Source organism: Mya arenaria, chromosome 5, assembly GCF_026914265.1.
Source record: "Mya arenaria isolate MELC-2E11 chromosome 5, ASM2691426v1".
Taxonomy (NCBI): Eukaryota; Metazoa; Mollusca; class Bivalvia; order Myida; family Myidae; genus Mya; species Mya arenaria.
In genome coordinates this window covers 43,701,180-43,724,195 of record NC_069126.1, presented here as the reverse complement: position 1 = coordinate 43,724,195, position 23,016 = coordinate 43,701,180, and the positions used below count along the sequence as shown (strand labels likewise).

Genomic DNA, 23,016 nt, shown 5'->3' with positions numbered 1-23,016 from the left:
ATAGCAGTCCGATAATTGTGATGTATATGGTATTTTAAATAACTACAAGGTGTATTTAAGGTATTTCAACCAACTTTTTAAAAATAATAGTCAGCACAGAGCGTACAATTCAGATGTATGTAAGCTTGGAGGGAAATAATATAAAATATACTTTTAAAATAAGAACACTTGAGATTTTGCTTCCAATTAATTATTTTAGACGGTTTCCTGTTAGTGTTCGTTCTCAAGGGTCTCAATTTTCTCAAAACAGTGCAGCTGAGTCATTAATAAATTTTTGACTTAGATTCTACCGTTTTTACAAAATTGTATACAACAATTTTAATGAATCCTTTACTAATGAGCATAAGCAGTCGGATAAGTGTTTGGTATATGGCATTTGAAATAACTACAAGGTGTATTTAAGGTATTTCAACCAACTTTTTAAAATAATAGTCAGCACAGAGCGTACAATTCAGATGTATGTAAGCTTGCGGGATTCAATTAAAATCTACGTAAAAATATACTTTTGAAATAAGAACACTTGAGACATTGCTTCCAATTAATTATTTTAGACGGTTTCCTGTTATTGTGCATTCTCAAGGGTTTCGTTTATGTTAAATAATTAAGACTTAATGAGGAAAACATGTGAAGATGATAATGATTAAACACCATCTAAAGTAAAAAATAGAGCTATGTTGTCAATTATTATTTCAAACATGTAAAAGGAAAAGATCTATTTTGCTGAAAAGACTTTGATTTATCAACTTTTGTTTAAATGAATGTCTTTCAGTTGCTGTTTTGTTTTACTTCATAAATTACAAAACAGAAATGTAAAAAAAAATATCTATCAGTAGGGAAATATCTCTTATTCTTTATCAGTAAGGAAACCGTTCTTGGTGCATCCAGCATTGGTATGCATGTCTTTTTGAAGTATAGTAGGAGCACTTCTGAAAGAAAGTAGTTCTATTGTGATACACGTTTATAACTTGAATAGGACACGGCCGAGCTTTGCATGGTTTTGTGTCCGTTTTATTTAGAAATACGTGCAAGACCAATGTTGTCCACTGGTTCACACTTAATAACGATGCTTCATATCAGAGTTATATGTAAAAGCGAGCGGTTTTCAATAAGACGTTTAAACAGAAAAGATAAGTCCATCCGATAGACTAACATTTACCCAAGGGGTACAGTGGCATAAGCTTGGCATAACAACTATAGCTGCATCTAACATGTTATAATTATACGAGTGTATCTACGCAAGGAAGCTTTACGCCAAGGTTAGAAGAAATCGGGCTCGGAGTTCGAGAAGAGGGGTAATAAAAGAAAACGCAACAATTTGACGGAGAACTACACACAAAGGTAACGTAACTTTTGAGTTCACGATAGAAAAGCAAGCACTTTAACCACAAATGGTGTAATGAAATAATACAGTTAAACAAAACATAACATATCTTTGACATTTTAATAAATATTTTTTTTATAAATAAACCCTCATTGACCGCGAGTATATATCTTCTGAAAGTCACAAGCAAATAATACTTATACAAGATAGAGGCAAATGTATCCTACATTAGTAACTTACAATTGTATCTTGTACTTTATGTCACCTGATATGAAAGAATAAAACACATAAATTCAAATATTTTTATTTTTTTATAACAATACAAATGCAATACAGTTCATATTGTTTGTATTTGTTTATGTGGTATTTAAACATTTTGTGTCTCTAGTTCATTATCATTTGGGTTCTTGCCCTGTGTCTCTAGTTCATTATCATTTGGGTTCTTGCCCTGTGCCTCGAGTTCATTATCATTAAGGTTATTGCCCTGTGTCTCTAGTTTATTATCATTTGGGTTCTTGCCCTGTGTCTCTAATTCATTATCATTTGTGTTCTTGCCCTGTGTCTCTAGTTCATTATCATTTGTGTTCTTGCCCTGTGTCTCTAGTTCATTATCATTTGTGTTCTTGCCCTGTGTCTCTAGTTCATTATCATTTGTGTTCTTGCCCTGTTTCTCTAGTTCATTATCAATTGTTTTCTTGCCCTCTGTCTCTAGTTCATTATCATTTTGGTTCTTGCCCTGTGTCTTTAGTTCATTATCATTTGGGTTCTTGCCCTGTGTCTCTAAACAGGGTTTATTTATGAACTTTCGACTGGTTGGTTTGTACCTGTTTTAATTGAATTATTGAGTTGGGCACGTTAATCTTTATTGAAAACTATTTACATTTCAATATTTTATTTCCCAAATACATTCGTCCACAACTATTCGTTATTATGAAATACACATATCAGCGATTAGCCATATCCCACTTACGATGGAGTTGCGCAACAACAACTACTAGCACGGTACTCTAACACGGGTAAGCGATGTTAACCCGAGGCAATAATAGCATACAACGTTGATATCTCTACTGGTAATATATTTCCCTGCATCCCGGATCTATTAGCATGGAAAGACCTTATTAATGCACATTTGGATAAGTACTTAGTAAAGTAGTTTGTAATGTATTCCACAAAGTTATTCAGCATAGATATTTGTTCAGTTGTTGAAAAGCATAATAACGGTCCGTTTTTTGGCACACTTCGGCTTGATGTCTATTTGTTGTTTTCAAAATGTCATTATGCAATTGCTACTCATGGTTTGCTATCAATAACGCTTTTTTTTGTGAATGGGAAAATCATTAAAACTACAAGCATATGCTATGCGTTGTTTATTTTATGTTTACGTTCACTTTCCCAAACAGAAAACCAACAATGCCGATTGATTGAATGGTATTCGGTCACCTTAAATATTAAAGTTAAAACCAGCAACCAGTCTTTGCTATTTTTCAATTTTTGAAATTGCCATGTCGCTGATGTTTTTTAAAGAAAAAAATGAGCTGAAAATATCAAACATTCATTGATGAAACATGTTATTTTGCAGACGAAGATGGCATACGGTCGTATGATATGGAAACATTTTCTAAATTGTGTGTCATAAATATGAGATATTTAATAGTATGTTAACTGCATATGGCTATGTTCTGTTTTGTATAGGTACCATAGTGACCGTTGGTATCGATTTATTTCCAACCCTTTAGGGATATTCTTAATTAGCAATCGTACATTATTAATTTTTTACTACACAGACACTCGCACATTAAGCATACTATTGTTTATAAAGATACTTTGCAGTGCTTAATATAGTGTATATGAACACTACAGAAACAAGCCCAGTAGCTTAACTTTTGAATTTTAATGTGTGCATTTTCGTTTAAAGAACTGAGAATAATTAATAAGTTTTGTGGGCTTTTTTTTATAAATTCAATTTCTATAATATTTAATCAACAAAAGTATACTATATTCTGCTGTAGACATTTGTTAAAAAAATAGTATTATAATGTTACAGCAGGTGACATTGCTTGTATTGCTTGCATATGCATATTATCTATTATACTTCAATTTCATATTATACAAACATATTGCCACCAAATGATCATTTATATGTAATTATTACTAAATATTTCATTTGATTTGTGCTGGTCTACGGAGTATTTCACGGAGCTCTTTAAAGCTTTATGTCAATGGCTTTCTTGTGCAAATAGAACTGATCTCTTAACTGATGCAAATAAGAACAAGCTTAGTACACTACTCTGTATAACACAATCTGCATGACTTGTTACATAACAAGTTATCTGTGTGTGACCTTAATGAACTAAAACAATATAACATATACATAATGACGTGAATTAATTAAATTATTATATTTTACTTATATGCATTATTTGTCCTAATTTTCAATTTAAAAAAAAACAAACAAAGATATAAACAACTATTGTACAATGTTGTTAACGAAGATCCTCGATTATGAAACAATATCCTAATTATGTTTTTATTTACCTGTTTTCATAGATAATACACAGATCAAGGAAGTTACCTTACATTTGAGTGTCACACTTTGAATATATTCAGTCGGTCGAACAAAGGCCTTGAACATATAATGAAGTCTCACCAATTCCTGCTTAAACGAAGATGATTAGAAATATTTTATATCTAACCTTTTGCAGACCCTTAGTCGCGTACGCTGATGTCGCCTTGGACAATATCTCGCAAGTGGAAGAAGAAGAACTATAAAACAATTCAACACGAAGCCGCTAGAATTATTTCCGATGCAACATGTCTTATGTTCTGAAACAATCCTTACATGGAAACTACCCTAGAACCATTAAAAGACAGAAGACGCAAACAGAAGCTCATCATATTTAACAAGATGTTTAATTGAATGGCTCCACCCTACATGGCAGCCATGATACCCTTCCGTGCTAGAAATACAACCACTTATCACCTTCGTAACTTGGGAAATATCCACAACATCCCATGCAGATCTCAGCTATTGTCCAACTCTTTTCATATTTCTGCTATATCTTCGTGACAAAAATCGAGCATTCCCATCCCTTCAAGATTTCAAACATAACTTGAACAAAACCAACAATATCGATAAAATATATAACTCAGTTACTGAGAGGTAAACATGTAAATTTTAAGTATCGGTGACCTTTACCTTAATCTTACATACCCGAAATGCTTTAGCAAAGCATTCCTCCGCGCATGTGGCCTTGAAACATACTAAGCTTTATTCCTAGACGTCAACCATTCCTACTGTTAATGAGTGGACAAAGTACGTTGGCTTACAAACACACACCCTGCCATGTCAACGACATCTTTAGTGTTATTACCTGCTTTCGTTGGGAAATCAATTTGATTCGTTTCTCTCGGTGTTCAGTTTTGAATATTGTCAGAAAAAAACAAGTTAATCCGATTCTAGTTGCTTTCAAAAGACTGCTTTGTTCGCATATATTTCCGTGCTTTGTTTTTAAACTTTAATTATCTGTGATCATGAATCCTTTAAGGCAATAGGTAAAACAAACTTTTTTGGTTCACTCTAAGAATGCAACAATTTTCGAGGTGAACACCAAAAGTGAGTGAACATTTCACATGTTGTATATCTATTGATCGCAAATGAAAAATAAAAAATAGCAATTTTTTTCAGAAAAAAAATGTTTATAAAAGTTAAAAAAAATATTGTCAGTAGAAACGACTTAATTAAACAGAGGATTGGTTTCAGTTTTTTTTCCAAATAATACCGCTATTTTACAATGGAAGCAGGTTATATTTACAATGTAATCCGATTTATTAAAATTACATGCAACTAATTAGATTACAGACACTGGTTTAATAAAAAATGATACAGATTGTTAAAGTGTACTTTGACAGACTAACATTCATCCTTAATATCACTGTACAGATCAAATGATGTTGAAGTTCATAAAGCAATAAAGCAATAAAACAGCCAGCGGTTTAAAAGCAGCTTTTTCCGCCATTTCAACTCTTTTGTTCAAAGCATCTGAAACAGAAGTGTATAAAAATATCGTTAAAAAACAAAATGCGTAATTAACGGACTGATATTTTGGTTACAAATATCTATAATTCGTTTAAATAATGATACTTTCTTTAAGCATCAAGTCATATTTAGTTTAAAAAAAAACTGATTTTTTTTTCCTGAAATCCAACATTTCTGTTAATAATCATTAACAAAAAACTGCCTTTAAAGGTGAAGGCTTATTAACAATTGAATATAATTTCTTACAGGATTACGACAAGATTTATTTACTTACCAGAACAGAAATGCTCGTCATCGACATCACAGCAAAAAAGTTAGCTGAAATCTAAAGACAACTCAGGAATTGGACAGATAAATAAAGCATTTTACAACAGTATATGTATACATATCAGGTATCCATACGATGTGTGTATTGAATACAATTAATTTAACTTAACTTTCCGGCCTTTTCCTCAACTTCGTTCATGAGAGTTCGGTTATTTTATAGGGAACCATTACGCAATAAAATGACTGTGATATGAGTATATGGCAGCAACATTATCAGCTTTAAAAAACAGGTTAACATTCGGCCTCTTGATACGGTTTATATTTGATTTTTAGACTGCTGAATTCGTCGCTGCAGTTTTCATGCTCTTATTAATAACAAATAAAGTACAAATAAAATGCTAAATAAATATCAATCGAATTATCAATCTGGAAAAATTAAATGTATGTCGCAATGCATAAATTGAAATGAAAAGATCTTTGAATAGTTATCACAGCTGCGTTATCACACCATCTGTAGTTTTTTTCAAACCAGTATCTGAAAAATGTAAAATGTGGTCATTATATTGAGGATTATATGATTATCGAACGTTATAATCATTCAAAAGCATAAAAATAGCAGTATCGTTTGATAGCCACTATGCATAAACTTTAATTGAAATGTTACAGTCCCATGCAACCGACCAGGACCAGTGCGTCATTGAAATTATAAGTTCTCATTTAAATCTAAGTGTTTACTCTATCATCTAGGCACGCCGTTTTATATACCACGATGCCAAGAAAGAATTCATATACGATTGCCATTTTGATATATTATTTCTAAAATAATAGTGTGATGTTTTATATGTTGAGCAGTTGATATCTATACGAAGTTGCTTGTTTTTGTTTAGTTGTTGTTGATTGTATGTTGTTGTTTTTTGTTGTTGTTGTGTTGTTGTTGTTGTTGTTGTTGTTGTTGTTGTTGTTTTTTTTTGGGGGGGTCTCAAATGAGATTTAAGGGTCTAACAGAAATGAACTTTGATTAACTATTCAAATAACGAGAGATATAAAGATTTACACGAGCCAAATGGAAAGCATTGATGTTCATTTTTTTTAATAATGCGCTTGTATATTGACCGAACAGAACGTCTAATGACGTCATTTCAAATTGAGAGCGTTTGCTAAATTATGAAAGTTGTTAATGTCGACTATTGACTCCATCTTGTCCAAAATATGCCAAAATAGGGGTCATATCTGGTATGAGGGCCGACCAAGGTATTGATATTAATCAACTGATTCACATTGTTCGCCCTACTCAAGACCTGGAATTTGTCAGTACTTGAACTGTCAACCTATAATTGTTTTATTTCTTCCATCCGGAAGTGTCCTTTGAAATTCAATCTGAGGGCCACTGTCTAAAATGAGTTAAAGAAGAACATACTGTTATTATTCCTCTTATAAACAGTTCTTATGTGCATAAAACCACCATGAGTCTCTATTTGTTTGGGGGGGGGGGGATTTAATCTGCAAAGAAAGCGGACATAAACAAAACAAGTGCCGTATTTTCGTGGATATTTTTACCTGATAGGTGATGTTCACAGACTATTTCAACAATATTTCATAACGCCCGTTTGATCCTCCTGTGTTTATCCGTCACTCGGTATTGATACCAACTCGATAAGTCTCAGAATAAAGAAATGGTGTGATGTAGGTGTCCTTTTCTCTAACAATACATGCTATGTTTAATAGGGAATATTATGTCAGTCGGTTGAACCGTGGTGTTGTACCTAGAGCTGCTTGTGAAAGAATCTCGTGCAATACGGATTCTTCCACAAACAGCTCGAAGTGATACAACACCATGGATCAACCGACTAACAAAGTTTTCCTTTTATATACCTTCAAACTATTTCTGAATATGAACAGCAAACTATGTTTACGTTATAGTTTCATCGAATCAATAAAAATGTCAGCAACTAGTCAAAATAGTACCAAAATTACATGTACAATACAAAATATGAATGTCACAGTAATATAAATAATTCACGCGACTCTGTCGTCACTTATGAATTGACTAAAACGCCAGTAAACGTCCGCAATCTTAAAACAAGTAAACGGTCGAACTGTTGAACTGGTAAATGTGAGTTTTATTCATGGAACGAATAACTTTAAGGACACTCGGTCACTGTCACTGGAGTGACGAGATTACACGAACCCTTCACAATTGTTTTTCTGTGGCGATCTGTTTATATTGATGTTACAGTTGCGTAGCCGAGCATTTTGAATGATACGTCCCGAGAAAGTGTTTCAGGAAATTTATTCGGACATGTAGTTTGCGATATTGGATTGTATTTGGGCGGCGATGTCATCCGATCGAGCCGGTACTGCCAACGACGAGGTGTGTCTGGCTATATTTGTTTTTTGTTTGTTTGGATTGTCTGATAGAATGTCTGACATTTCTTTCTGCATTTCCAGTGTTGCAATGAATGGCGGAATTGCGGAAACATGTATGATCGAAAAATGTAGTCCCGGTCTAGTGTGTACATGGAAACAGAAAGCTGCATTGTGTGATGCAGGACTTTTTGACCGATCATTTGTATTTTTCAGTTAAAAAATACAGTATTTTTTACAGAATATTTAGGTATATAATAAATTCATCTATCATATAATGTTGTGAAATATTCGTTTTGTTATGATGGACACCAGCATTTATTAACAAAACATGACATTCATCGAAGGCTTTTCTTTAATTATATGTTGTTCATCTGCCTAGAAATGTGAAATACAAATATAGATTTTAATTCAAAACAACATACTAGGTGATAATAACCATAGAAATTGTCTTAATATTTTTTATTTGATCGTAATGTTTCTACTCATTTGACTTTATAGATTAAAATAAAAGCATATAATTCATGTACAGTTAAAAGATATATGCCTCTATAAAATAGTTTTTTTTATAAATGGCCACGTGGCCACGTATTTGAGCATCTGTAAACAAATTATACCCCGTTCTGTGATGACGCGATCATGACAGTCAAATGAGTTAAATACAACAATGCATAATTATCAAAACCTTTAGTTTTTCATCAACCTATAGTGTGTCTCATTTAGTGCTACAGTTAGAAATATAGATAATGCTGTCTGCAGTACATATCATAAACGTCTTGAAGTACCAAATAATTGAAACTTAGTATAACTTGTTTACAAAATTTGGCACAATACGAGCACTCCACGGCACATAACAAAAAGAAAGACATGAACTAGTAGATCTAATATTTTATGATTGTCTCATTTTTACTTCGCTGTAAAAATGGGGATCATTGTATTGTCGTTTTAATTCATTTTAAACCTTATTGATAGCAAAACATTATAACTGTCTTTTACACGATTGCAAGGGATTACATAACCCAATCCTACATATAAGCATTTACCTTCTGTTGTCGCACTATCAGAACCGCCTTCCCTTGTCATATCTGTCAGAACATAATGTAAATTAGGCGGATAATGACACATACATATTACCGTTTTGTCAAACATTAATTCAAAGTCAATCCAACTGATAACATACCTAAAATAATTTGATCAATAACTGCGTGCCACAAAGATTTATGATGTTTACCATTTTTATTCAATTTTACTTGTCTAATATTTTCGGTTCCATTTCGAGTTTTTTTTTCTGCAAATGAAGCATCTTGCATTGAATCTAATTACACTTCGAAGCTTACCTACCATTGAAATATAAATTCATTAGGTTACGCAGTCACATGTCATTAAGCTTGATGTACTAGTCTCTTTTTCTTAACTTTACAAAAAAACATCTGCTGTTTATATTTATTTATTTAAGCAAACGTTACTTGGTTATATCTTAAGTAATGAAAACTGTACCACTGGTATTCAGGAAGGTAAAAACAGGGTTGACAGGTTCGACCTAAACCACATCAAGCTAAGCGTACTTACAGACAATGAACTTTTAATTCGGTCGTCGGTCTACATGTGTTTCCCAGTTCATGCTAGGAATGTACACTGAAAATGAAGTCGGCCGTTCTAGATGCATTTTGAGGTGTTATATTATATGTCACAGAGTCCGTCTGCTGATAAATACAGCTGCCTGTGGTATGTGGATCACCTAGATCTGTATCAGGACTATATAACGGAGCGAGGGGACTTACAGAAACAAGGTTGCTTTTTAGCCTGGATATCTGGGCGCTACTGTTGTAGCTGATGTTCCCACGTAGAACGGCTCTATGGGTCAGTGAGGTTATTTGGGAAGGCGCAACTGAATCGACTGATGTTGAAAGCTTGCAATGTGAGACCATTCGGTAAAACTAAAATAAACATGATGCTAGGATTAAAATATATTTCACTTTTAAGACAAAGTTATATTAGGGATATACTTTATTTCAAAACAAAGTTTCATAGTCTGCACCGAATATAATACAATTTGAAAAAATAATACAGGTGAAATATACGTAAAAAATATAACAGAATGTTGAAGCAATCTCTCCTCGTTCTATGAACTCATTGTTAATTCATTTAATAACCCCAGTGTCACATAGTTGCTTCTTAACAAAACAGTTACTTCCCCTGCTCCGCGTGCGCGTTCGATGATCAGGGACAGTCATAGTTTATATAGCCTTCAAATCAACGAATTCTCCATCCGCGGTCTGCCACGTTTCGCAAAATCCTACAATGTCATATGTGGTACAAAAAGCAAGAAACTCTTTGTTTCCGCCAAATTTTCTAAAACTTATATAGTATATTTAATTAACATGTGTATACTTATATCATAAATAGTATTACGTAAACCATGTCAATGATTCTTCAGTTTTTATACTGCAAAATTGAATCATTAAAGTACTTTCCAAAGTCAAGAGAGCTCTTACAAACAGGATGTTTACTGCTAAGTTTCCTCTTATCTCAACAATGCGATCGCAAGAACAGCTTGAAAAAGGAAATATAACATATAATTATTGAAGTGGCATTTTTAATCAGGAAATTAAATAACTGAAGTGTACACGTGATTTGGAGTTAACTTTAAATTGGGGGTTAGCTCAAAGTTGCAAATGCAAATAATAGCAAATATTTTGACACAAAAGTCATAGCCTTATGGATTTTTACCGACAAAATTAGCACAGATATGTAAATAACTATAAGACGTGTTCATGATTCAAATTAGTTTCGTTTGAGTCAATTAACAAGGAAGTTAATCACAGCTGTTTCGTCATGGTCCCCTGTACACATTCTTTTCCTGATCTGTTGGTTGAAATAGTATAAATAATGTATTCAAAGCGATCGATGAAAGAGACAAAACTCAAATTTATCCAATAATTTCGGAAAAACTACAGCCATAATGTTCAACACGCACGATGACAGTATAGTGCATGCCGGCTATGTACCTTTCCGGGCATTGCCAGATACGTTTAGGGGTCAATTGTCTTCTTTCTTTAGTCCTTTGATAAATACATCTGTTACAATTTCAAAATTTCGGGCTAAGGTGTATCAGTCATGTTTCAGCGATGTACAAACTTATTATGTCAGTCAATGCCACACCTCAGACATAGAGACGGACGGTCAGTGTCGTAAATAAAAATGGTAATATTTCGAATTAAATTTTGCATCAATGTACATAACCATGCCATTTAGTCTTTCCCAACCATGTATCTTATAGATCATTGTCTTATATCACGCATTATCATTAGTTAAAAGGTAGAATCAAGTCTCGGCGTAATCATAGTCTAATAATGCATTATAGCACACCGGATAGGCATTTCCGGTGAATTCAGCCGTGCTGGAAAACTCCATCTGGCATCCCCCCATGCCAGATGAGTCAGGCGCTGTGACGTATTAATTTCAATTTCTTTTATAATACACGTTATGTAATCATAATTATGAAATTTAAATAGATGAGTTCCATTAACATTAACTTTACAAAAATTAACTTTAAAAAAACAAAACAAAAAAAAAACCCTTCAAAGACGTAATGTAGAAGGAACTTATTGACGTATGCAGTGAACACAAATCACTGCGCGTCATGACGTCAGTAAACATCATCGCACGCGCTTTTTGGTGGTATGTACAAAAATGCACATTTTTTATATTTTCTTCACAAAATATGTTATTTAATGCATGCTAGAAAAAATATCTATCATGTGTGTCCGTTTCGGATAGAAAAATCCGACCCGAGGGCACCTGAGTTGCCAAGTTACGAGGCGGAAACACATGACATATATTGTTAGTGTAGGTAGGTTGATTAAGTTTTAATTTTAGGCTTTAAATATTCTTAATGTTGTTAATTAACTGATCAGTATTTCCAGAACTCACTGTCTTTTTTCCAGAAGAAGACTGTTTACTTATTTATGTCCCTTGATCGGTTAAAACAATCAAGCGAGCTTGCGGTGCTTTTGATGGAGGTCATATTAAGATCACCTGCTTTCGCCGGTGACAATGCTGACTCTACAAGTACAAACATATACACAGAAACCAGGTTTTACTCTAAATGCACCGTACATGTACGCGAACATAGAACATAACATTTGAGCAGATAAAAATACATCATGCGAAACTAAGGAATTCTAACGATCCCATTTAGTTTATGTTTTGTTCCATTTCAAAATTTGGCAGTAACGTTCTTTTATTGTATTCTATTGGACAAATCATAACACGAAGAACCCACTTTACTGGCTTAGTGACCATAAACCAACCAAACATAAGCTTATGCCGGGAATCGAATCCTAATGCGCTAAACACTTCAGAAAATGCGCAACAAATCACGTTTAATTATAATATAACGTAGTTCAGTCTTCCAAGTGCTACGATATGAATTTTTTTCATAGTCTATTGAAATAAGTTATTTCAAAGAGACACACTTCATCATAAAATAACGAAAATAAACTACCCTTCATCATAATTAATAAAAACAACAAAAAAAAAACTATCCATACATCAAAACATTTATTTCAGAGAGACACCAAACGCTGTAAAACAACGACGAAAAGCTATCCATAAAATAATTCAAAGATACACACAACGTTATAGAACAACGAAGAATATTAACGAGTAATGCCAAATGTGTCTCAAAACCACACACGATCGAACATTAGCGTTCGCTCTACGGCACTCAATTAAATAACTGGCTCTCGAATCGAAGAAAAATAACACCATTAAGAGCGTCGCAGGCGAGCCCATTAAGCACGTTATTTACAGTGTCTCAAAGGGCATAACTAAATAAATAGTTTATCAAGATCTTCTGGATACGAAACTTGCTGTCTTGTTTCAAAATATATAACAATATTATCGTTAATTTCCATTTTGTATCTTACTGTCTGTCTAACTGAAGATTCTGAAGTAATTTACTACTTGTAACAAGAACATTAAATACAAACGCCTTTTTGATAGCATACATAAATTCGACATATCTTGATGTTTGAAACACAGCAAATGATAGAGAAATCATTAATACAAGGCTATGTTCTAGTTTAAGTTTGGCGATTTACAGAAAATAGAGCAGTTGTATTTAGTAGTAGTATCAGAGAATCAGCTTAATTGTAGGTAGGATACCTTACGTTCGTGTTTATTTTCTTTAATTCCGAAATCAAAGATGGCGGACAAAAGGGTGCAAACGCATGGTTTCTGATGACATTACCACTATGTATGTTATGAGGCATTACAATTTATATTTGATAAATATGCACTATGTAAGTCCTTGCTCGTTTTCTAAAGAAAATAGTTAAAATGTATTAAATTCCTGAATCGTGTTTATATTAACGAAAGTGCACTAAATCATTCATGCGATTGATCTAAGACGTATTTTCCGGAATTGTTTTCGGAATATATGCAGTCTCGTTAGTTTAAACTTAATGCAGTGCGTTTAATCATGGACTGATCAAAGGAGTCATACAATACAATAAAACATGTAAAGACAGGAAACGTTTCTGACAACCTATTTCCTGTGGTTGTCGGTGTATTAACATCATATAAGCATAGTTCCGTCTAGACCGCTACGCGGTCTTGTTACGCGATTACAAACGGAACTCGACGTCATACAGAACTTTAGAAATGCGTCCTATCGTATTATCTTCTATATATACGAGTAGTGTCACAAAATATCGTAGACAAGTTTAAGACATTAATCTCAAAAACTCACTTTAAAATGCATCAGTATACAAAAGCCAGGGACACGCCTAAGTAAACTCACGAGTCAACGTGACCATTTCAAATATTTTTTGTGCACTTGTATTTAACTACAATTATTTAACTTCACCAACGACGCATGAAATGTATATAGTACTCTTTGGAACAAGGGGTTGTTCCTATATAAAGTAAAAGATTGATATGTAAGGGTCAAATTTCTGCTGTTGTCAATTAAGGTGTTTTATATTTCCTTATATTGGTTTTTGTGTCCTCAGAATCCGTTAAATATGAATGCTTTTTATACTTTCATCCACCCAAAAATACTGCAAGGCTGATGAAAAGGTGAAATAACAATGAAACATTTGTGCTGCCATTAATTTAATAACAGCATTGAATCATGGCATTTTGCATACATTTAAATTAAAAGGAAAATTTCACGTGGGCGCCGTGACCTGATCACTTTTAACGTTGTTTTATTTGTTGTTGTTGTTGTTGTGTTTATTTTAACTTCTGTAAATGCAATCATTTTAGAATTCTTATTTATAAATTAAATTTTGTGTTATTACTTTCTTATTAATGACGCAAACCTCTATCAAATATACTGCCGAAGTACCAACCATTTGCCGAAATCAAATAATTGGATACAAATGCAGACTTTACGGAGTGCACATGTCCACATTACTTGCTTTTAATGATTTTTCATATATAATAACAACTTTGAAACTTATCACCTTTATTTAATTACACATGATAATTCAATATCCAGTTAATGGTCTGTAGCAATCGGACGTCAACAATTTAAAACATCGCATTTGTCCAAGCTTTTTGGGTCACTGTTAATGAAAGAAAGTATTGCAATTTTTTGTATTCAAGTCTTTTCAGATAATGGCTTACATATAGAATTCCAGAGGGTACTGGATGCTGCAACTGAAACAGTTACACAAATACGGGTTGACAGTACAAGCACTCACACGTTCCAGATTACGTGTTAGGTTAACAATGTGAATGAGTTGTTAAAAATCACATCTTTGAAGGTTCAATATAATGCAAGTGCAAATGACAAAGACTTTACAGACCTAGCTATACTACATAATATTAATGAAAACAATGCAAACACGTACCGTTAGCCTGTACTGGCACAGGGTGCAGGCTCAGGTTGGACTCCGGTGGGAAGTTTTGATACAGCAAGCAATAATGAAAGAGATACAACCTTGGGTGTGTCTCGAGCAGTGTCGACTGTAACCTGTAGTAATGCAGTGGAGTACATGTGTAATCTGGCGTACACAAACCCTGATTCTTCAAATCATGACAGTGTTGCAAGTGACATGTCTAAAGAGCGTGATTTCAAAGGTGAATTCATCCAATTAAGCACTTATCAATTTGGCATTAACTTAATTTATGATGAGAATCATAACACTCTATGGACTGACGCAACTTCAACGAATTAGGAAGATAAATATGTAACATCTGTTTCTCTTTTAGTGTTGCATCCAGTATCACATCGTGTAAAGTTACCACAATCTGAAAAGCTTTAGAAATATACAATGCTTGAACTCTTTTAAAGAGTGTATGGGCATCTGTATACGATACTCCTTGATATGAACCATATATTTATTCTAAATACCAACTTCTCTTATAGATTGTACTTTAACAATAGCATATATCTTATGATCTACCGCTATCTATGCATCTTTTCCACTTCAGTTTTGCTCACTACTATAACAAGCCAAGTTTTCAACATAAGTGGCTTCAGTACCTTTCCGATAATTCTCTATGACCGAATTGAGCCCTTCTACGTGGGTCAAACAGTCAAGATGGAGTGCTCGGCCGACATTGGCTCCTACAACGGTACCGCCCAGATCCGCTGGTTAAAGAACAACATTGTTGCAGGCAGTCCCCTTGCTCAGTACTACAGTTCTGAAACAGTCTTAGACGATCCCCGTGCCACGAGCAATTGCGTATATCAAAAAACGGACTCTATGACTTACAATATTACTTTACAGGATGCTTTCAGAACGGCCGACAACAGACTTCATTTTCAGTGTTATGTGTACATTCCAGGGAGCATGGATTGGGAATCACCGGAAAACCAACGTCAAAATTTTGTATTCATCGTCTGTAAGTATTCTTTCTAGTCAAAATGCGAGTTGACAGTCGTAATTATAGATACTTAATAAATAATGACTTTGCCGTTTGCATTGTTTCAAGTGTGTTTCATTTTTAAAATTAATCTTCTCTCTTATCCATTACAGACTAAAATATAATGAGTTTGTGTATTTCTAAAAAACAATAATCCTACCCAAGGATTATCTAAACCTGTATTCACAGATTCTGTGGGCGATTCCTCTGCTGATGACACAGATGGTGTAAATAAAGGTTAGTAGTAATAACTCAACTGTTCCCCTTCACAATGGTGTCCCAACTGGTAGGAATGCGGTGCGCGTTGAGTAATGCTACGATATTCCTGTTAATGCGGTTCCCCTTCACAATGGTGTCCCAACTGGTACGAATGCGGTGCGCGTTAAGTAATACAACGATAATCCTGTTAATGCGGTTACTCATCATCCACTGCACCATCCTTTCCATTGCCCTTCGATTATAAAATTAGATATACAGTATGATGCGGTAACCCTATTTTTTAATAAAGATATCTTCAAGAATATTATATGTATGTGTTGTAATGTGACGTCGTACGTCTCTCGTTAAGTGTCTGCTAGACCTTAAAAAGGGTGCCTCTAAATGGGGTTATGGTTTTAAAATCCTATGTATACTGATCTTTGCATTGTAGTTTCCAGTGCTTTAGTAGCGGATTACTTTGTCATGACTTTTGACGTTTGTATTTTAATTAATATTACAGATATTAAGTCAACGGGAACAGTGACAATCGAAGTCTTTTGGGGAGCTGCTGGTGGAGTTGTTGCTCTAGCTGTCGTTATTGTAGCTATTGTTTTCATTAACAGAAGATATCGGTTGCCTGGTAGGCACACCTCAGGTATGATAGTCATCTTACTAAATTCGGTGTTGCCATTAATGCTATTACAATAAAAGAAAGAAGAAAACGCAGTTTTGAGTATTTAGTCTTTCACTCAGACCAAGACGTTAGTGAATTTAGACCCCGTTTGTATAGTATACAAACGTTCATATTTCATACCAAAACAGATGTGAATGCATTTTTTTTTCAATCGACTTGACTAATGTATTGGCTGCTTTTTGAGATAGGCACACGCATATGCATCGATAATCCTTAAAAGAAATACCTGGTCGCTAGCAAGTGTCCATTATGTGAGATTGATTAAAACAACACTAATGTTTAAATTCAATGAATAAAAATGGCAGTCTTAGTTCGTTTGGAAATTCTACACAGTTACTAAAGAGCAACACTGCTGACGTCCCCTATACCTACAGTGAGCCTACGACCCTATGCCCAAAGTAATAGTGCCAATGGCTTTTAGGACTACATAAATACTACAAACGTCACCTAGGTTTACGTTGAGCAACACTGCCAATGCTCCCTAATCTCAATGTAAGCAACATTGCCCCTATGCTTACTGTTAGCCAAACTGGCAACGCCTACTAGGCCCACTGTTAGCGAGAATGCCAAGCCTCGAATGCCCATTATGAGTACACCTCCACCGCCTCCTAGGCCCACTTTATGCAACTCTGCCAACGATCCTAGCCAACTCTTAGCAACAATGCCAACGCCTCTTAGGATCCACTGTGAGCAATTCCTCCCTCACCCCCTTGCCCTTCGTATAGCAAAACTTACTTCGCCCTATTTTCTCAACGGTCCAATCTGTTAAACACTGCCGACGGTCTCCAAGGCCATTGTGAGCAGCAATTCCAACGTCATCTAAGCTCATTATTAGCAACACTTACAGCGCTCCCTATGCTCACTGTTAGCAATACTGCCAGCGCTTACTCGACACAATTTCAGCAACACTACCACCTGCCCTTTGGCCAATTGTAAGTAATATTGCCAACAATTGCATAAAATGAGCAGCACTGCCAACGTCTCCTATGCCCACTGTAAGCAACTCTGCCAACGCTCACATACGCCTTATATGAGCAACACTGCCAACTGCTCTAAAACTCATTGTAATAAAAAAATGATAATGCCATATTCGCCCACTTTTAGCAACACTGCCAACACATCCTTTAACCCACTATGAGCAATTCTGTTGATATGTTTTATTACAATGGTATTCAAAGAAACAAAAACGGGGCGGTAGTTGAAATTTAATTTATCATTTTCTTAAAATAATTTGCGGTGTCAAAATTGGCTTAGTCATTCAATGGTATTCAATTGCTTTCCACCACTTTGGCACATTTCAGAAATATGTGCATTAAAATTAAATTAACCATCTACCTCAACGCCTAAAAATAAATTTGCTCTTTATAAACAATAGTGGAAATGGACCTTGGAGCCAACATAAATTGCTTCAAATTTGTCAGGGTAGGCCTGCATTAGAATCGAGGTAAACCAGTTTATCTGAAGCTTACTTCCTTCTTCAAGAGTGGTCTTAACAACATCAGATTTTTTTTATCACACACGGAAAGAGTATTGTCATCTGCTTAATTATACAAGACTGCCTTATAAATGAAGTAAAATATGTCATTGAGAAACATGTTAAGGGCCAGAGGCACGCCTTTATGATGGAGTCCCACTCACTGGTCCAAGATTGACCCGTTGTTTGCTATTTGTAACATAGCTATGCATTAGTTTGCATGCCTGAGAAAATATATGCATTAAGCTTGTCTTAGATAAGGGTATGGGGCAAGCAGTAGAATGCTTGTAAAAGATCCACAGATCCCTTAGAACTGCACCTACATATTCGTTCTCATTTAGGGGTTTTCCAGTCTTCTACCAGCCTGAACAGGGTAGTATGACATTTATGAGCTGTTCTGAAAGCTGCTGGCTTAAAACATGTTCAAATCATTTTGACATTGATGGTTAATTACTGACCGGTCTATAGTTCTTTTCTATGAATGGTTTATATTTATTGACAATAGGGGTAAGATGTGATAGCTTATGGCTCTTTAGAAATGATCCTTGGCTTATGATTCCATTGGCCATGTTTCGGATGATAACTTTTAAAGTATCTTTGCCAGCAATGATGATTAAGGAAAGAATCAGTTATTTTCCAGTTGTTTTTACTCATCAATATATTTTCCTATATCTTTATCGGTTACCGGATTGAAATGAAAATCAGATGACATTTGGCAATGTTCCTGTTTTGTCAATACTAGGGTGTTTATCTTCAAATTTAGTTCCAGATATTCCGAAATTTTCCGCTATACTGATGTACAAGTTTATTTTATTTGCCACCAGCTTTGGATTAGAAACTAAATTTGCTATGTTGTCTTTGAGTATTATTGGGTTATCATATTAATGTGTAGGTTTCTGTGAGAGAAGATAATCAGTTGATGGCTAGCTGTCTTTAGATTTCAGTCCTCCACTAGGCATCAAGAGTTTGGATTAAATATTCAGAGTGTAACGAAAATGGTATGCAGTTATAATATAATAAAAATAGGGATCTTAGCTTCATCCTGCTGATTTGAAGAAGTGGATAACTTGGGGTCATCTTTGAAGTTAAATAAATAAAATCATTTAGGTGGAACAGAAAATAATAATTACTTTTTGAACGTCAATGAGCGAAGGTTTTACAATTGACAATGGTATTTGCCAAAATGTTGTCTACTTTATACGTTCCTGTATGATACCTTGTATTATTGAGAAAAGAAATAAATTATTCATAAATGCGATTTACTAGTTTTAAATAATATTCCGTAGGAAAACTATTGCGAACTTCTATATTTCAAATAGAGTATAAACATAAATTGATGTCATCGATAATCGATTACCATTTACTGTAAAATTCAAATTTGAAAATGTGATACGATAGATGTTTTCTCTTTTTTCAGATAAAACAAAACATACCAAAATTATGTAAGTATGAGTATCCAACTCAAGCAATGACTATGATTAAATTTTATTATTTTAAGTTTGTGTTTCATGCGTGAACATAAACTTAATAATAGCGCAACGGACTCTTATAAAAGTCGGAGATATGCCCCTTACAGCACATGTTCATACTGGCTCTGGTAAGATGTCTACCAATGCAAAGTTTAAAGGTGTTGCAATATATTAGGTTGAAAAGGGAACATTTCTCAATGTTGTCCGGTTAGCGCAGGGTAGTCATCAAACCGGACTGGTGGGTTTTCCTCGGGTTCTCCGCTTTCCCAAACCACTCGATGACAAACCCCTCACCCAGCATTGTGCCAACGGGAGTGAATTTAATTATTATAACTTTATTTACAATCGTTACAATATAGATTAAGTTTAAACACAACAAGCCCGAGTGACATGTGGCATTATCTCTGCCAATTTCTTTTGAATATCTTGAACGGTTCTCGTGTTATTGCCATGGTTTAAGTTTTTGCACGACGCCGACGAGAACGACGATATCATGGCTTTCACAATACCATTGAAGCTCAGCATTTTGCAAATGTGAATATTTTTTTTGTATATCAGTTTATGAAATAATAAAAATGGAACAGAACAGTTTATTAAGATTTATATAACAGATGCAGCGAGGTATGATGATTATAGCCTTTATGTGTTAAGTAGATCAAACCCAGTGTTTGTGAGACAGACAGCGCCAACTTACGACCACCTGACTTCTAGAGAGCAGACGGAATACACAGAAATAGGTAATGTATCTAACAAGCAGAAATGCTAAACACAATTTCTTATACCATACAAAACATAAGCCTGTTTATTGGGTTTTCCAATTACACTACCAACTAGAATGTTTGTTTAAACAGTTTGAATGTCAACATTTTGCACCAGTTTATTTATATGTATGCATGAAATGTAATTATTTGGTTGAATCAGGCCTTTTGTACCTTACTTCCTGAAACCAAGACAAAAAGCTTGAAGAATTCACCTACAACAATGTCAAACATTTAAAACGAATGCTGCTTTGCTGAAAGGTTCACATTTATGAATTTCATTTATCACGTATTAATTTTGTTGGATATTACCCCTTGAACGCAAATGCCCCAGTAAATCAGCGGTAACAGCTAGGCTTTCATATCCAAAAGAGCATGGTACAAATCTAGCTGTCGACGGCAAGCCGTTCAGTATAGTTTTCATCTTTGATATGAACTTTTTGTATCTACATTGTTCTGTTCAGGCATGACGGCTGTTGGAAATTCTGGGTAACTAATTAATATATGTATCTGTTGTTATATATCATACATTGCCGAAGTTTATGGTGAACATTTCATTGTTATGCTTTCCTTTTGCCATTATAGCACAAATATCTAAACTTATTAGTTAGCATTTTATGCCATTCACGATTCTATATCATGCTGATACCTGAATGAAATCATTAATCATAATTCACGGAGAAAGGTGAACCTTTCTTTTAATCCTCTATTAAACATTTTCAGTGCTGGCAGTCTACAAAACCAAAGCACCTCGTATGAGCGTCTTCACACCAGAGAAAAAGCCGTATACACAGAGTTGGGTAAATGTACTTTCATATCTCTGTTTATCCGAAATTGATTTATCAAAGTTGCACGAGTAAACATATGTACATATTAACAGTAACACTATAAAAGAATGTTCATATGATCAATAATATCAAAACATTGACCTCGTTGTATTCTGTCCTTATAAACATTGCTTGTCTTTTCTTCAGGAAGTGTTTTTTTCCAGAGAGTAAGACGCAGTGAGTATACATCGTCGTCACAAAAACTAAATATGCACTTATCATCTTAAACGTGGATTAGTTTTTGCATTTACTGATTGTTCCAACGTGATTACATTTGTTTAACAGAAAAGACTTAATGTTGCATAGGTATTGAACGTTTGTGTTTCGTCATGTTTAAATATCATACAAACTGTGTCAATGTATCATACCCTCTTCGTGTCATATTCTTGTGGCCTTGTGGTCCTGATCTTACAATGGAGACGAACCTAGAAGCTAATCAACTAGCGATGATAATGAATAGAGGAAGGATATTCAAGGCCAAACACACTAACACACAACATCAGAATGCAACAAACATATAAAAACTATTCATACCTTAAAATATCTGTATTGCTAATAGTTGGGGTTACTGCCTCGAAACGGCCATGGTTCTATGTTTATTGCCATGATGCCTCTTCAATGTAGGATATATTTTGCTACTTTTCATGTAAACAAATATCATGAAACCTTTGGAATTGTCTGAGCCCTTTTGTGTGTATCATATATATTTAGATATGTGAATCAACAGACAAACTCGTCCGCAGCAGGCACTAATTATGAAGTTCCTGAAAACCGTAAGTCTTCCAATATGTTTCATTCAATCGAATGCGAATAACTGTGGACTATACTTGCGGACAAAAGAAATTGTACGTGTTTAGAAATTTGTTTTTTTAACCAGAAGTAAATCATCTCAAAAGGTACAATATCTGGAGTGTTTTTAGAACTGCTATATTTGCATGCATAGTTTCTTTTTTCATGTTTTATATATCGAAATGATTCAATAGTGTTTCATGTATTGAATTTGGGAAATTATATTTATAAAAAAGACTGAACTATTAAGACTATACTATTAATGCATTTAACAAGACTTGTGATTCAGGTTTATAAAATTAATATCAAGATGATTATTTTATTTCTCCAATGTGATGAAATAAATTACAAAAAAAATATCCTTTTATTGTACCATTTTGTTTTCAGAAGAATCGTCAAATGAACCAAGAGAGTAAGCAATTTATTGTTCTTGAATAAATGAAAATATATGTACAACTAATGCACTGTAAATACTAAATTCAAACATATATGCCGTTCTTTTTTCATAGGGCCGGAATACACATTTCACATTTGTCTCAAGGGCATAAAGTTGTTTGCATCTAGGAACACACAAATATATTTTTCGATTACAAAATGTAATACGCTATTGTAATTGTGTTTTAGTTATGAAAACGAAACAAACCAGAAAAATACTCAAGCCAGTACGTATGAGCATGTATATACAGCGCTTTTGGTATGCATATGTTCATAATTAATTGGATCAAAGTTGTTAGTATTACTGTTAAATAGTGTCAATGAGAGCCAATTAAACATCATTGACGTCATTGTGCTTATTTAATATCTTATTTGTTTATCGAAGTTCCACGCATGTGACTTGTAAAACAAATTGCGCTAAAGTGGATAAGCATTAACTTCACATGTCCCTACACATTTTAGATCTAAACACATTCACTTCACAGTCAAAAAAATTTAATAAC

General features: G+C 34.2%; 1 protein-coding gene across 3 annotated transcripts; it reads left to right on the top strand.

The window, feature by feature from the left end:
* The first annotated feature begins 7,803 nt into the window (after nucleotides 1–7,803).
* Nucleotides 7,804–22,732, top strand: LOC128233527 (uncharacterized). 3 transcript variants are annotated; one of them, XR_008260715.1, is made up of 11 exons: nucleotides 7,804–7,995; nucleotides 15,734–15,848; nucleotides 16,059–16,106; nucleotides 16,588–16,722; nucleotides 19,653–19,677; nucleotides 20,356–20,441; nucleotides 21,186–21,262; nucleotides 21,437–21,466; nucleotides 22,001–22,062; nucleotides 22,466–22,490; nucleotides 22,703–22,732. XR_008260715.1 is itself a non-coding variant. In XM_052947235.1 (8 exons), the coding sequence occupies exons 2-8, from the start codon at nucleotides 15,797–15,799 to the stop codon at nucleotides 21,458–21,460; spliced, it is 447 nt and encodes a 148-aa protein (XP_052803195.1). In that variant the 5' UTR covers nucleotides 7,804–7,995; nucleotides 15,792–15,796; the 3' UTR covers nucleotides 21,461–22,201. The 3 variants fall into 3 exon arrangements, 2 of the variants coding, with proteins under 2 accessions (XP_052803195.1, XP_052803194.1); XM_052947235.1 differs by lacking the exons at nucleotides 22,466–22,490; nucleotides 22,703–22,732 and having other exon boundaries at nucleotides 15,792–15,848; nucleotides 21,437–22,201; XM_052947234.1 differs by lacking the exons at nucleotides 22,466–22,490; nucleotides 22,703–22,732 and having other exon boundaries at nucleotides 20,359–20,441; nucleotides 21,437–22,201.
* Nucleotides 22,733–23,016: the final 284 nt, after the last annotated feature.

Coding starts and splice junctions, on each gene's coding strand:
- LOC128233527 (XM_052947234.1), top strand. CDS start 7,960: ATGTCATCCGATCGAGCCGGTACTGCCAACGACGAG. Junction 16,723..19,652: donor GCCTGGTAGGCACACCTCAG/GTATGATAGTCA, acceptor CTCTTTTTTCAG/ATAAAACAAAACATACCAAA. Junction 20,442..21,185: donor GACGGAATACACAGAAATAG/GTAATGTATCTA, acceptor AAACATTTTCAG/TGCTGGCAGTCTACAAAACC.